General features: G+C 45.6%; 1 protein-coding gene across 1 annotated transcript in view; it reads right to left on the bottom strand.

Moving 5' to 3' along the window:
• Positions 1-4,358: 4,358 nt before the first annotated feature.
• Positions 4,359-15,673, bottom strand: part of igf1ra (insulin-like growth factor 1a receptor) — a 51,353-nt gene continuing 40,038 nt past the window's right edge. The window contains exons 11-21 of the mRNA XM_068739265.1: positions 13,224-13,507; positions 12,989-13,131; positions 12,342-12,507; positions 12,140-12,242; positions 11,853-11,923; positions 11,540-11,769; positions 11,269-11,373; positions 10,978-11,137; positions 9,997-10,126; positions 8,398-8,532; positions 4,359-4,881 (exon numbers count right to left, since the gene is read on the bottom strand). Coding sequence (XP_068595366.1) covers positions 4,359-4,881; positions 8,398-8,532; positions 9,997-10,126; positions 10,978-11,137; positions 11,269-11,373; positions 11,540-11,769; positions 11,853-11,923; positions 12,140-12,242; positions 12,342-12,507; positions 12,989-13,131; positions 13,224-13,507 — 2,050 coding nt within the window. The remainder of the gene's footprint in view (positions 4,882-8,397; positions 8,533-9,996; positions 10,127-10,977; positions 11,138-11,268; positions 11,374-11,539; positions 11,770-11,852; positions 11,924-12,139; positions 12,243-12,341; positions 12,508-12,988; positions 13,132-13,223; positions 13,508-15,673) is intronic.

The raw sequence follows: 15,673 nt of genomic DNA, 5'->3' as shown, positions 1-15,673 counted from the left end.
CTTGTTATTGCAGTGTGAATGCACTGAGGCATCCTCCATAGACCTGAGGTTTGCATGAAGAACATTCTGAAGAGATAAAGATGAAGAGTTTTTCAGCTAGTTACTGTATATTTATGCTGAAAGCTGGTAAATGCAAAAAGCAACTAGTGTGAGCTGTAAACTCAGGCCTATCGTCTTTTACTAATCATGTTTTTTTTTAACTCTTAACCATGACTACCCGTAATAAAAGCAACATGCCTGTCTTGTGTTTAATTAAATGTTTTAAATAGTTTTTGACAGGTTTGTGATCTAAAACTAGAAATGTATCGGTAATTCACCTCACAACAGGTAAATGTAACGTCTACAACTCCCAGAACTGAAAAGTGGAAATATTCATGTTTGTACATTACATATAGCTCCAAACAGAGGGGGAGATAAAAGCACAGATATGTTAACTACACCAGCTGCTTGCTTCTCAGTGGTGATTTTCAGTGACACTCAGCAGCAACCAAATTATTTTTCACTCTGTTCTCTTAAATCATGCACAGAAAAATAGAACTTAGATTTTAACATTTGGATTGGCCCAGTTATAATCCCATCTTTTTGTCTCCTTTATCTTTACTGCTCTCGGGTATAAATTTCAATGCAAAATTTTAGTAATCATTTAATGCCTCCAGCTCAGATCCACTGAGGCAGCCTTTTTTTGTGTGTGTGTTTTTGAGTGTTGGGCAGCAGTACAATCAGCCACAGAAGGGATGTTGAGCTCACTTTAAAATGATCTGATTCGCCTGGATGACAATGAAAATTGGCTATACGAGAGCTAAAGACTCATTCGGGATTGTGACGCCATTAAAGACCAATGGTTTGTATGGAGAAGCAAACGATGAGATCGAATCCAACAGTCTGAAGACGACTGGCATCGTCCAATCAAGACTGAGGGTGACGCCCCGTTAGACGTGGAGTTGCTGCCGTCTTCGAAGGGTTTGCGTTTGCAGAAAGATCCTTGCTACATTCACAGCACTCATCCATATACAGTATGTAACCAAACATGCAAATGACATCAATATTTGTCAATCCCACATTTGTGAAATGTGGGATTGTGCTGTATTCTCTCAGCATTACAGCATCAATAAAACAATTCCCTTTTTTTAAAAATATTCCCCAAGATAACTCTTTAGACGTCCACATAAATGCTTATATTTGACAAAGGAAAGGTGGTTTTCTCTCCGTCGCGGGATTGAGGTTGCGATGCTGTAAAATGATCCAGTCAAATTTAAGTGTAGGTTGAAATAATTATATAATAAATACCCCCCAAAAAAAACAATTTCAAATGATTCTGCAGAGAAGGCAACAGCACACAATTATTTCCTTTACAACCTCGGAGGCATAAACTTGAGTTTTCAGACAGAAATCGATGGGCTGAATTTACAACACTGAAACCTCCACACATTCTATCTCCTGGCCTCGCCCGCCGTTAGACCCCCTGAGGGGGTTTCATCCAGGGGATGAGGTTTCTATGCACGCCGAGGAGAAAGAGTGAGATGTACTTGTTTACTTTCAAAAGAGTGAGGTAGATATATACTTGAGGGGAAAAAATATATATATTTTTTTGTCCCCCAGTCATGACACCAAAGAAAATACATTAAAAAAAAATAAAAATCCAACTTTATACTGAATCATGGGACATTTATACAGTGATTTAAACTAATATCACAACAAAATAAATAGCACTGCTACAGAAAGAAAAACAAATGTCAAAGATTGGAAAATAAGCAACATTGCAAAACATCCTTCAAAACACTTTTCGCTGTTCAACCTCCACTTAAGACCGTTTCCATTCCCAACACTCAAAGGTGTTCCCTTCCCTGGACTTTCAACCCATCCTTTATTTGGTTTTCAGAAGCGGTGATGATGAGGACAAACCATAAGACCTGTTCTCACTTTGAAAGTAAAGTTTTAACACGCAGGAGTGTGTGTAAGTAATAACAAAGCTGGTTGAGAGATGGTTGGTGTAATTAAGGCAAACGGGACAATCCAATTAGCCCTACTGGATCAAGAAAAGGCAGAAAATGGATGAGTTAAAATACCAGATCTGGTATAAAGGGAATATCTCTCGTCCTGGAACTGATCCTGACTTCACAAGGAGGCACCGGGGGAGGGGAGGGATCGGTACGGTATGTTGTAGAGGTCACTACTTAACTCAAAAACACACAACCGGGGGGGTACAATCCGAGACAGGTAGAAGTCAATCATGAGAATGTGTGGAGAACGCAAAGCTTTTACTTTGACCTGAGATTGAGTCGCACCTAGAGGGCAATGCTAGGCGCAGTGTTAGACAACAAGTACAAACAGGTGCCGAAAGTTCACACTCACACACACCGAGTTAAAGTATTCATTTCAAATAATAATAATAATAATAATATAGACATCCGAAAAAAATAGAGGAGGAAACATTCCATAGAATAAAAGGCAATGAGCAAAATATAGTGTTACAGAAAATCTCTTGGGGTCACAGAGAAAAATGTTTAATATCTATCTTTTTTTTGTTTTTTGTTTTTTAATAGAGACCGAAGATATAAGAGAGAGAGAGAGACTGTAGTGGAGACCATAAAATACCAAACCTGAAGGATTTCTTTATATATAACATCCAAAAGAGAAAAAAAGAGTTAAAATAGCAGCTTGTTTTTCTGTACAGACAGAGGCAAAAAAATAAAATGGTAAAAAGTTTTTAAGAAAGTGAAGAAACCACTGATGTGTATAAAAATGATCCCACAGTCTAAAGTACAACTGTAAGACCGTTAACGTTTGTTTGAAATGTAGAGAAACTAGAAGAGACCTGCTGGGATTGAAAAGTCGTCCCGAGGAGACTAAAATCCAACACCGTGTTTCCCGTCTCAGGTCTTAGGCCTTTTGTCTTGGTGTTATTTGGTGCCATTTCATTTGAACAGCAGTATCAATGATTGAAGGTTTTGGATAGACTGAAGTAGAGTGGAGGCAGAGTTCTGTCCCTCGATAGTGAAATTCAGCGATTTGCAGTGTGAGACTGTATAAAAAGAAAAAAACAGACGGAGGCGGCGATTCAGAGTCGACGGGCGCGCGTCTGCGTTGATCACGGGGTTTTAAAAATACACTCAAATCGGAATGGATTTCAGTGGAGAAACAGGAAGGGCTGGTGTTTCCAGTCGCAATCGGGAAAAAACATTCTTAATATTTCATGTTTTTGTCCAGTTTATTGTCACATAACAGACGAAGGCTCTTAGCGAGGAGTTCCAGCTGACAAATTTTTGGCAATTAAAATGCCACAAAGTAATTTCTGCATTCACTGAATAATTGTTTGAACTTTTGATAAACAATGTTTGTATTTGTTTTTCTTTGGTAGTGCTCAGATTTATATACATATTTATATAAAAAAGGTTTTGTACCATTCATCAACCCAGTTGCTTGTACAAATAACCAAATAATAAATGTTAAGTTAATTTAGTAACTTAAAGAGCTTCATCGATTCCACTGTGTGTGTTGAAATATCAGCTCGTACGCGTGCACACACACACACTCGCGAGCTCACTACTAAAAAATAAGCATAAAGTCTGAACACCACCAAGCGATTCTGATCGTCCTTCCCAGGCAGACGCAGCTCAACTCTGAATCACGGCCTCGCAGAAGAAGGGAGACCCTGGTGTGAAACTGGAGAGAAATGTTTTGGCAATAGTTACACAATAGGCCCTTGTGTTCTATCTCGGCCCGCCTTCGACGGGATCCACACCCACAGAAACATCAACAGGAAAGTGGAAAAGGGATCTTCGTCCAAACGTTCTCGAAATGAGCCGTCTTTACATGCCGCGTGTGAGTCTGCTCGTGCAAACAGAGTCCTTTGTGATGGAAAGTCATTTAGAAATGGAGCTATACCATAATGTAGAAAGAATCACGTGTTTGTATAAATACACAGTCGGATATCCACAACAGCCTTTCTAAAATCATCAGGAAAAAAGTGCTCTTCTGTTGGATTTGCTGGCAGATATGCTAAAAAAAACATTATGTTCTCTAAGTTCCTGTCTAAACCTGCGAGTCAGGATGGAAGCCTGCATAGTGTTCCCTCCTTGGAGGACTTTTGCAGCAAAGACTGAAATCCGGGCCTCACAGGAAGGAGCTCCTCAGTGTCGGGTTCGAGCTACCGAGCTCCAAATGCTTTAGCAGGTTTCTGTGCTCTTTTCAGTTTTTAGACTTTGCCTTTGACCTTAATGGAGCCAAGCGACCATCTAGAGGCACACATGAGAACAAAGTCGTTTCTTATCTCATCCCTCCTTAAGTGACGGAGGAGAGATATTGTGTTACCCTGTGTAAGAAGAGGAGGAGGAGGAGGAGAAGTGGCTGGTCTGATATCAGCAGGCCGATGACTGGGGCAGTGGTAATGCCCGTTCGTTCTTTCTGCCCCCGTTCATGTGTGCATAGGGTTGCATCTCGTCAAAGTTGGGCCGCAGAAGCACCACAGGCCCATTGGCCGAAACATGTCCCGAGTGCTTATCCAAGGTCTGGCCCGGAGATGCCAAAACTGAGGAAACCGGACCCGGAGAGGAGGGTGGCACAGGTCCCAGTAATGGAGTACTCGGGCCTTGAATGGGGGGTAACTGCTGGGTAGGAGGCGGCAGCGTACCTCCTGTGCATCCCGACACGGAGGCCGCAGCAGAGGGCTGCCTGGTGGATGCAGGGTCCAGGGGAATGTTCTCCATCTTCTCCATCTCCATGTCCAGCTCCTCGGTGTCCGGCGGCTTGTTCTCCTCGCTGTAGAAGAAGCTCACTTCCCTAAAGGGAGGGTCCATTTCATCTTTGATGCTGCTGATTATCTCCAGGAAGGACGGACGCATCTTGGGGTTGTACTGCCAGCACATCCTCATCAACTCAAACCTGAGAGGGCCGCACAAAAGAAAAACGGATGAGAAATGTGCAAAGATCTAATGTGGTGCTCAATCATATAAAATACAAAACTACTATAATATATTTTGGTACCACCAAAATCATGCAACACGCACTAACGCCTATGCTAAATTATCCGTATGTGTGAGTGTGTGTGTGTGTGTGTGCGTGTGGCCCTGTGATGAACTGGCGGCTTGTCCAGGCTGTACCCCGCTTCTCGCCCATAGACTGCTGGGATAGTCTCCAGCAATATCACCAAAATGTAATCATTGGAATTGAATTAGGCGGCTCGGTGGCGCAGTGGTAAGCACTGTTGCCTCACAGCGAGATGGTCGCAGGTTCGTCTCCGGCTTGTGGCCATTCTGTGAGGAGTTTGCATGTTCTCCCCGTGTCTGCGTGGGTTCTCTCCGGGTTCTCCGGCTTCCTCCCACCTCCACAGACATGCGGCCTAGGCTGATTGGTGACACTAAATTGCCCATAGGTGTGAGTGTGTGCGTGGCTGGTTGTCTGTCTCTGTGTTGCCCTGCGATGAACTGGCGGCTTGTCCAGGGTGTCCCCTGCCTCTCGCCCATTGACTGCTGGGATTGGCTCCAGCTTGGCCCGCGACCCGACAGCGGAATAAGCGGTTAGAAAATGAATGAATGGAATTGAATTATTCTTGGAGTCGTGTCAGTGAGAGATTGCTATAACCTCAGTTTTCCAACAGGTGCCGCTGTTGCTTCATACGGCTTCACCTGCCTGCCCACCACTCGTTTAAACAGATTTGAGGATATCTTTTAACATTTCGGGGCAGAGATGTTTTCTCACCAAACGATGCTGCCCATTCTCAGTTTACGATCCTGAACTCGAATCAAAGCAGCGACAGATTACTGTCAACAGTCAAAGGAGAAAAATACTGCAGCAAGTTTAGCCGAGGGTATGGTATTTATGTACGCCTTTCTGAGTCACTTATAATGTTTCCATGTAAAAATCAAAAATTTCAATTTGTATTAAATTCATATCAAGATTACTCAACGACTACTTTTAGACGTTTCTAGTAGTTTTTAGAAGTTAGCCTTCTCCCCTGGACTCAGTGATCGATCCATACCGCCCATTGATTGATTTGTGACACCAACTCGTAGGAGACATTTGGATGTTGTATTTGTTGCGTTGTTACATTTGTTGCGCTGTTACAATTTGTGATGTAGTATTTCCTCAATCAATCACACATAAGGTCAAGGTGCCGGGCCAGCGGCCAGTCTTCGGGGGGGGGGGGGGGGGGGGGGGGGGGCATCATTAAAGTGAAAGCATCATTAAAGTGAGAATTATTGCAGCTTTGTGCGTTTCTACATCACATGTTCAACAACACATGAAGCGAGCTGAGAATACGCTACAGCTCAGTCATCGCTCCCCCACTCCTGTTTTCTCTCTCCCAGAGGTGGGGGGCCAGCTCCTCTCTGCACAGAGGAATTATGGGTAGAGTTTTCCAAAGCACATGGCTCTGTTCATACTCTGAAGCAACAGTGTGTGTGTGTGTGTGTGTGTGTGTGTGTGTGTGTGGAGGAGTGGGGGGGGGGGGGGTACTCTGGCTTGCTTTTCAGCAGCACAGCAAGTGTCTTAAAGTTGAAGTTCAGATCCCAGACAGCGAAGACCTTCAACAGAAAATCCATAATGGCTGGAATGGGGCCAGGCCAGCACCCCGGGGTAACCCCCCCCCCCCACACACACACACACCATCTGCTGCTGCTACATGACGCTTGTTGATGAACTTCGGGAAGCAAACACTGCAGTAAATCTTGATTTCTTGTCGGCCTCCTGCCAGCCGTGGCATCGACACATGCTATCACCATTAAGCGGGTCGACTAATATCTGATTTGTCACTGGCGTCGTTAGAAAACTTTTGTTTCGCATGCTTTTCCACTTTTTAGCTGTTCAGTTCCATTTTATAAACAGATGTGCTGCATAAACGAAGGTTCGCCTTTGCACAACAAATACCGGTGCTCTCTGATACTTCTTCTGTCTCTGCTCCGGAGCTCGATGTCTTGGCTTAGCTGGACTTCTGCGTCTGTCATTTAGGATCAAAAATGCACTTTTTGAGCCTGATTATTCCCTAGACTGCTGTACGAGCGCATTGATAGTGCAATAATAAATATATCCATAACTCTGTGTCACATCAATAAACTGAGCGAGGAATACTGAATATCTGTAAGTTTAAAGGTTAAAAAGGAGGGAGCCACCCTTCGAATTAAAACATCTGCTCCACTAAAGTTGTAGGTAAAATTTCCCCAGACGAAGGGATGAGCTGAAAGGACACGCAAATAAAACGAGACGCAGACGCGCGTCGAGGCCAAGTGCGAGAGCAGAGCGGACGCCAAGTGTCGCTGGTAAATGTTTAATAGACCTGAACAGGAATCTCTCGCAACACGACTGCAAAACTTCAAACAAGCATTGGCCTGGTGAAACCGTGATGTATTACAGCGCCGCGAGTGATCCTGCACACTCCACAATAAATCACCATGTTCAACAGGGTCGCGGAGTCTGCCTTTAATTTACGCCCCAACCCCTGCGAGAGAGGGAGAGAATCCGCTTTTGTCTATTGGAAACTCGAGACGGAAACACGGGAAATCCAATCAGCGACCCGCAGCTACGTGACCACGGGAAAGGCGGCACAAAGAGGAGACCTTCAGCGCGATCCAAATATGACTCATCCGCCCGCCTTTCATCCCTCCCGCCGTCTCCGCTTGGATCTGTTCAGTCGTCACAACGCCGTCTGGCTTCGTGGCTCTTCATGGGGAGGTGACCAGCGGACTTGCCTCCGTGTGCTGTCAGCAGTCACGGGGGGCTAATCCCCCCCCCCCCCCACTACCACCACCTCTGTAACACAATCCACACGCTCCTGTAATCAGGAGGCTGCCATAGAAACCAGAGGCCTGTGTCTGCACAACACTCAGCTCTCTTTCTAAGGTGAGGTCAGCCGTGGTAAGTGGGAGGGGAGAGCGAGCATGCCTTCTTATTGAGGTCAGAGTGAGAGAGGGGAGATGTGTGTGTGTGTGTGTGTGTGTGTGTATACAGTGCTGCATGCTGACATGGAAGCCAGGCTATGTTGTCTCTCCTCCAGCAGCCAAGGCGATTCACTAATGAGTTATAAATGAGTTAATGAATCTGTGGCAATCCTTTAGTGACACGATCTCCCTCCTCCATGAACGGAGGGGTGGGGGGTGGGGGGGCAGGCATCTTTAACGTGCCGGCCGTGGCGCCCCTTCTATGGGCCGGGGCCGACGGCTGAGGAGGCTTCTCGCCGGCAGCGTACCACGTCATCAGTGGGCCACATTTAAACTGTGACGTTCAAGTCGGGCCTCATCGTTGCTCTCCCGTAGCACACACACGCACACACACACACACACACACACACACACACACACACACACACACCACACGAGATCCTAAAATAACCGTCCTCCGCGGGCATCGCTGCATAAACACGCCAGGATAGGTGACGCTCTGCAACAATTGGTCACAGATACTCACAGCATATCAGGGCAGTTGTCGGATTTGTCCAAGAGTCCTCCCTCCATGACGAAGCGCAGCACCTGTTCGTTGGACATGCCCTGGTAAGGCTGTTCCGCTAAGGTGGCGATCTCCCACAGTACCACACCGAAGGACCTGCAACGAGCACACTGTCATTAATTCAGTTTGTCCACTACTCATTGATCAATGTCTTAGTGAAGGCCAGAAGAAACGGAACCTCCTTCTGTGGAGGTAAGAATTATTGAAAGTGTCCAAAAATGAAATCTTTTTGTTGTGAAAATTGACCCCGATTTAAACCGGATCTGTTTCCTCAGGTATTAAAGACAGAACAAACCCGTTGACATGATCCGATGTGGAATTGACTCAGATATAAGACGACGCTTGTTAGAAATCTCTATCTCTAATGCACAGAGAGGCAAGTGTACAACGATTTCTCCAACAATCGCGATAATGTCCTCAATCCGGATCCGATTTGGATGAAATTCGGTGGTGAGATAGAGATTCCCACCCTACATGACTGTGTCAAATTCCACAAGCAGACCGACAGACAGAGAAACGCGTGTACCAATTCAGAGAAATGGCTGAGATGTTTTGTAGATTTCTACCCAGAAGGCTAAAGTATTTACATTCTTGCATCAAATGAACTATGATTAATCTGCTATCTAGAATGTAATACTCAGGCAGCTTAAGAATGTCAGCTGCTCGTCAGTGCAGCAGTATAGTAAACATCACCTCAGCTTCACCTCAAGTCGCGTTGCACAGACTTTACTGTGAAACTATTCACGAGGAACATTCTGAACTCGACTAGCAAACAGCACAATATTTGTTCCTTCCTGCTAGCCGTATATGCACCACTGGCACGAGATCTGAGAGCGAACGCCACAGGACGCCGCAGACAACTGGCTGAAACAGACGAAGCCACATTCAGACAGCTTGTCCTGATCAACGTGATTAAAGTCACCTACATGTGGATTCAGAATGAGCAAAGACCGGGTTTGTCTTATATTAAAGTTCATCTGCTCAACATCAAAGGGGAGGGGGGGGGGTGTAGTGCACAAATGTGGAGGTGGGTTTGTGCTGGCACTGCAACCTATCATTTGAGAACATCTGGAGAAGTTTAAAGCCCACTCTTTGCGACTGACCCGCGGGACAGCGAGCTAGTAAACATGTGTATTCCTCGACAATAATATCGCTCCAGATAGAAAAATATGGGAGCGGAAATTTGACCGCAAACTGTCATAAAAAAGGTGTTGTGAAAAGCAATTTATCTTCCTTTTTTTAGTTCGGTCACAGAGGCAGGAATTTCCGCAATGCCAGTTGAAAGCCACAGGATTTTCGTTTTTCTTTTGATGGTTTTAGAAATGCCAGCTTTCACGGTGCACACAAGCGAGGACGGAGGGCATGGAATGCATGCTTACACTGTCAAGTGAGGCATGCTCTTAAGAAATGGTCTGTGTGCTTTTATAGCCTCGACTCCACGGCATGAACTGTTTTAGAAAATCATCGTGCACCGAGACATGCAATATGTAGACATGTCTGGGGTTCCTTCCAGGTCGCTGGAGTTTATTCATATATAATTGAGGTGCCGTGTTCTCATACCAGACGTCCGACATTGTAGTGAAGACGCCATCTTTCAGTGACTCCGGGGACATCCAGCGGACAGGCAACAGACCCTTCCCTCCTTTTCGGTAGTAATCCGTCTCGTAAATGTCTCTGGTCATGCCAAAATCTGAAGAGGGAACAAGGATGAAATATTCAGGAGTCCCAACCGCTGCCATATTTCATCGAAGAAAGACGGGAAGAAGTCATTTAAGTTCCACTTCAGTTCAGTTCAAGTAAAAACCTTCTTAATCCCAGAGGGACCGTTTGTTAGGCAAGCAGAGTAGTATCGTAGAAAATAAAAATAGTACAAATAAAAAGACGAGCGCAACGAAACTATACAACAAACATCAAACAGTGCAGGGGTGTAGTGGAATGAGGACACTGAACAGATAAGAAATATTGGAAAATCACCAGAGATAAATATTAGCTTTTCAGATAAAATCAATAAAATAAATACAATGCTTGAAATTTCCAAAATGAGAAATCAAGGATTCAACAATTTTTAGGCTCTGCCTCAAAAACTGTCATCAGAGACAAATCCGATCACAGGATGACCCTAATTTCCACTCAGAAACAAACAAACAAAATACAATTATTATTATTTTTAAATACCAAAAGGCACTCAGCGAGTACTTGTATCATATGAGTAGAGTGTTTCCTGAAACAATATTGAATAGTATTTGAGTTACGCTCCGGAAATGAAACACGACAGACGGAATGTCGGAACCGAATCCTTTATTCCCCTCCAAGGCTTCGTCCATGATGATAGAAAAAAAAATACAGGTTGGAAAATCCACAGAATATCTTCATTCCGTGTCAAAGAGGAAACTCCACAGGGCTCATCCTTCCCTCGCCGCCTCCACCCGCCCCATCCATCTACATTAACGCTCAGACACACTCATCTTACGCAGCTGGTGGAGCGGGTTCAGCGCTGCGTAACCAGGGGGAGGCCGATGGCATCGTGTTCACTTGACTCACCCCCAATTTTCACAGTGAAGTCCTCAGCCACCATGCAGTTCCTGGCAGCCAAGTCTCTGTGGACAAATTTGTTGGCATTTAGGTACGACATGCCGTCGGCGATTTCCCCCGCCATCTGGATCATCTTTTTGAGCGGAGGCAGGACCTGGCTGGCGGAGTTCTGTGGGCGGGGATGAGGAGAAACAGAACAAAATACAGCATTTCTGTACGAGGGAGCGAGAGTGTACGTCTCTGTGGGGGTGTGTGTGTTTGTGTGTGTGTGTGTGTAACAAGTAAGAAAAAGCTGCTTACTTCTTTGCGCAGAGAGCGCAGGTGGCTCTTGAGATCTCCACGGGTCATCAGCTCCATAATCACCAAGGTTGGCTGTCCCTGAGAGACCACGCCCAGCAGACGCACCTGCACCAATCACAATAGAGTACAGGTTGGACGATCAAAGGCTGCGACTCAAGTCCTGAGCAGACATGAAATCTAAGCAGGTTTTCTGTTTGTAGTGGAAAAGTAGCAAAATAACTTTCACCTACTCTGCTACCTGACGGTAACTATGGTAACTTGTCCCTCTTACCACGTGGTGACAGTTGAACTCCTTCATGACAGAGGCTTCATTCAAAAACTCGATGCGTTCCCTCATGCTGGCGGACTCGTTGACCGTCTTGATGGCCACCCGTGTCTCGGGTTCATCCTTGACCACGCCCTTGGCGATGCCTTCGTACACCATGCCGAAGGAGCCCTGGCCCAGCTCCTTGTGCATTGTGATCTTCTCCCTGGCAACCTCCCACTCATCTGGGACGTACACTGGCATGACACGAAGCACGACAGGTCAGCAGGACAGAACTGAACACAAGAGAAAGACTTGAGGCGATGGCCACTGCTCTTACTCTCAGCAGCACTGAAGTACTCTGGGTTGACAGACGCATAAAGGACTCCCTTCCCCAGTCTGTCGCTGTTCCTATCGGGAGACAGTGGAGTTAGTCAAGAAGATCTGAACGTGGATGGCATGTGAAGCTCTCGCTGGGAAATCTACGCTTTACCGCGGGGGAATGTGAACTATCAACTCTGATTAACGTCACGCTGGTCATCTAAGCTTCATGGGCATAGTGAGGTGGATCGACATTATCAAGAAACTGCCGGAGAATGTGGAAGGAATGCTCGGAAAGATTCTTGCCTCTTTTTGTTCACAAAGAAGAGAATCGCGGTGAGGCTGGCAATGAAAAGGGTCACAATGATGGGAATTATGATGATCAGGTAGAACGTAACGTCATCGTCTCCTGTCACAGAACAAGACGCATAAAGTACAAGTCATTTCTTGTGCATGTTAGATTTATCAGAAGTATACGAGTTTCGGTCTTTTAGACATGCTGCAGTACCTTTGGACAGAGGCACGTAGAAGGACATGCTCTCCGTCCAGGAGCCGTTGCCTGATAGCGAGGTGGCGCGTATTTGAGCGGTGTAATTCCCAGAACCCAGGTTGGTCAGCCGAGCCCCTCGGTGCTCGCGGAACTGCTGCCGCGACACGCACTCGTGTTTCTCAGGCTGAAAAGGAAAGGCCAAAACCAAAAAAACAAACATTTAGATGGACTATCATATCAGGGAAGTCCCACTGATCGGTTTTGCTTATTGTCAGTTCACCAGGATGTTTAACCTTCAACTGCAGAGGCCGAAGCCATGCAGTTGTTTCAACATCTGCTGTTAGTTTCTTTGTGCTCGCATTAAATCTGACTTAGGCACATGTGTTTACGTGCAGGATGCGTGACATCATAGCCAGTCTGAGAGTCAGTCACGGTCCACTGCACAAGATGCACATGTTTAAAGTGGAAGCAAGAAGCATCTGCGTGAATGTAGACTGTACTTATTCAGAAATAAGAAGTATTTGAACATTGATCCACAATTGATAAAAGTAAACTTGTCATTTTAAGTTACATTTGTCAAACTAAGGTGTACATTAAAGTTTTTTTTGAGTAAAATCTGCAAATTAAATGATTCATAATCATTTCACCCCCCCAGTTTGGCTCACCTCGTTCACCAGGCGGAACCTGATCTCGTACATCAGGATGAGCCCATTGGGCATGACGGGCTCCGACCAGTGCAGCAACACACAACCCTTAATCTTGTCACTCCTCTCGTACACCACTTTCCCCGGGATGTCATCCGCTCCGACTGGGAAAAAAAACATGCATACAATCTTATCACAGGACTGCATTTACTGAGAACTGCAAGAAAAGGTGTTAGAGCACCGGTCGGTTCCTCACCTGCAGGTTTGGTGCGGGAGAAGACAAAGGCTCCAGCACTGCAACGGCCCACCTCCTCGTTGCAGGCGTGGAGGTCTATTCGGTAGACGGTGAAGGGCCTCAGGTTGGGGATTTCTAAATGTTCTGATAAGGTCTTGTCCTCTGAGAAGGGGTACTCCATGATGGGAGGAACCCCATCTGTGCTGTTATCGCCCAGATCAAGGGTGGTGTTCCCTCCGGCTCCCTCGTGGACGAGGGTGTCGTTAGCCGCACCGAAAACATCTCTACGTCGGCGATCCGGAGGCCTGGAATCGAGAGGTCGATGCAACAGCTGCATTTAGTATAGTGAACAATTTAATGGTGATAAAATGATAAAAGACAAAACAGTAATATGTTTTAAAGAAAATCTAAACAAAAACAGCATTTTACACAAAGCAGAAGCATCTGCATGAAGTGCGTGTGTGTGTGTGTGTGTGTGTGTTTCCAGATGCTGCAAAGTACTCCCTGCGGAGTTGTGTTGAAGGATGAAGTCAGATAGATCACAAAGAGTTTGACAGGCAATAGGCCGACACATTATTATTATTTTTTTGTACAGCATGGAACAATTTTAAAAAGTAATTTGCCCCAGATATCCTTTTCAAAAAAAGAAGATGAAATCCATTCGGGGAAAAAAGCCAAACGAAATAGAAAACACTCCACGTATTTAATGTGACGCACATTCTGAACCAATGTGCTCAATCAAAATGACCAGTATCCAGTGGTTGGGCTCGAAGGTGATGACAGCTGCGACAGCAGAAGCCGAAGGGTACGCCGCCTTCACTGCTAACCGTCAAACCCACGGGCCGGTCGACGGAGTCCGGCAAAAGAGGGAGTCCTGAGCTCTGCTTGAGTTGCTAAATAAATGCACAGCAGTTGTCAAGGTGATAAATGTCTATGGAAGATTTGGAAGTGCAATGAGCAGCGGGACAACAGATGATGGTCTTTATTACAGCATCTGAAGCAGCTCATGATTCAAACTGTAATCATGAATGGTTTTATATAAACTGTAAATGTTACAGCCAGATTTCTTCAAGCCTCAGGTGACGCCCGGAAGTTGCTCTGTTTCAGAATTTCTAGTATTTTTGTTTGGGGGGGATATAATGCTGAAGTAAGAGACCTAAGTCAGCAGTTTGTTGCTGTCTGAAAAGACACACCTACACGAGAGTGTGCAGACCATGGGAAAGACCACTCACACTGACGTGTCAGCATTCCAGAGCGGCACACTCTCAAGTCCACGCTCAACTGCGACCGATTCTTGTGACGGCGCATCAAAAATGATAAAAACTGCAGTAAAGTGAAATGTCACACATGAACGATGAACTGGAAGAGCTTGAGCGATCCTCTATTAAAACCGCACGGAGGAGCTGTGGTCGTGCACCGTCAGAGAGGAAAGGGTTAAGAGCGGCCGTACCGACAGCGTGAGAAGGTTCCTCAACCTGAAGCGTGACCTTATAAATGGTGAGTTACGACACTCACCGTCCCGACCTCGCCCGATAAAACCAGGGCTACCTTTTATGTGAGAGGAACAACGCGACGACACATTCACACTGAATTTGTGCTTCGCTGCAATCGCTTTGAATCTAATGGAAGAAGAACGCCTCCGTCCATCCATCTTGGATGTGCTCATAACGATATTCAGCAGCAGGTTCCTACAGTAAATAACGCTCCACCGAGTATCCGTAAAGCTGACGATGGCCGTCCTCCACTCCCTCCAGTGAATCAGGCTGACGTCCTCGCTTTCTGTTTGTCTTCTTGCACTGATGGGGCTTTTCCCCTCATTCATTTAAATTCCAGATGGATTCACTGTACATTTCCTGGCAGCTGTCTCACTACAGGGGGGGAAAAAAATAAAAAATAAGAGATCCGGACAAAAAAAGAGTGTGCAAAGGGGAGAAGGAAAGTGGGGCGCTGAGTGCTGGGGGCACAGAATGGAAAACATTTCCTCTTCTTTTTGTCTCTGCTTTCTCCGACCGTCGTTCCCGTCACCCTGGGTCTAAACTCTGAACTTTTGAAAAAGCCTTCTTGTTTTTCGGATCCCTTTGCCTGGAGTGGTTTGTAATAAAGCCGGCTCCGTTACTGTGGAGAGTCTGAGCCCTTCACTGCAGGCCGCTCGCCTGTTTCCTAGACAGCTAGAGTGTAACAAAACAACATAGCTAGTGAGAGAAGAAAGTGTGTGTGTGTGTGTGTAGGGGAGTCAATTGCATTACAATGCTCAGCTTTATTATTATTCTTTCAAAAGGCATATTGATCCGATTCCACAACAGGAAAAGAGGCCACTGTAACAGTCTGAATGAATGAAGGTTGGTTTGCAGGCTCAGAGGCTTCCATAAAAGATATGGTTCTAAGATACCTGCCGAGTGTTCTCCTCAGAAACAAGAATATCAAAGCTCCCTTTTCTCTATGGCGGATTTTGGAGCGTTACGGCACAGATT

The sequence above is a fragment of the Brachionichthys hirsutus genome, chromosome 5 (assembly GCF_040956055.1).
Source record: "Brachionichthys hirsutus isolate HB-005 chromosome 5, CSIRO-AGI_Bhir_v1, whole genome shotgun sequence".
Classification (NCBI taxonomy): domain Eukaryota; kingdom Metazoa; phylum Chordata; class Actinopteri; order Lophiiformes; family Brachionichthyidae; genus Brachionichthys; species Brachionichthys hirsutus.
The sequence above is the reverse complement of the archived record's forward strand: the minus strand, read 5'-3'. Positions and strand labels throughout refer to the sequence as shown.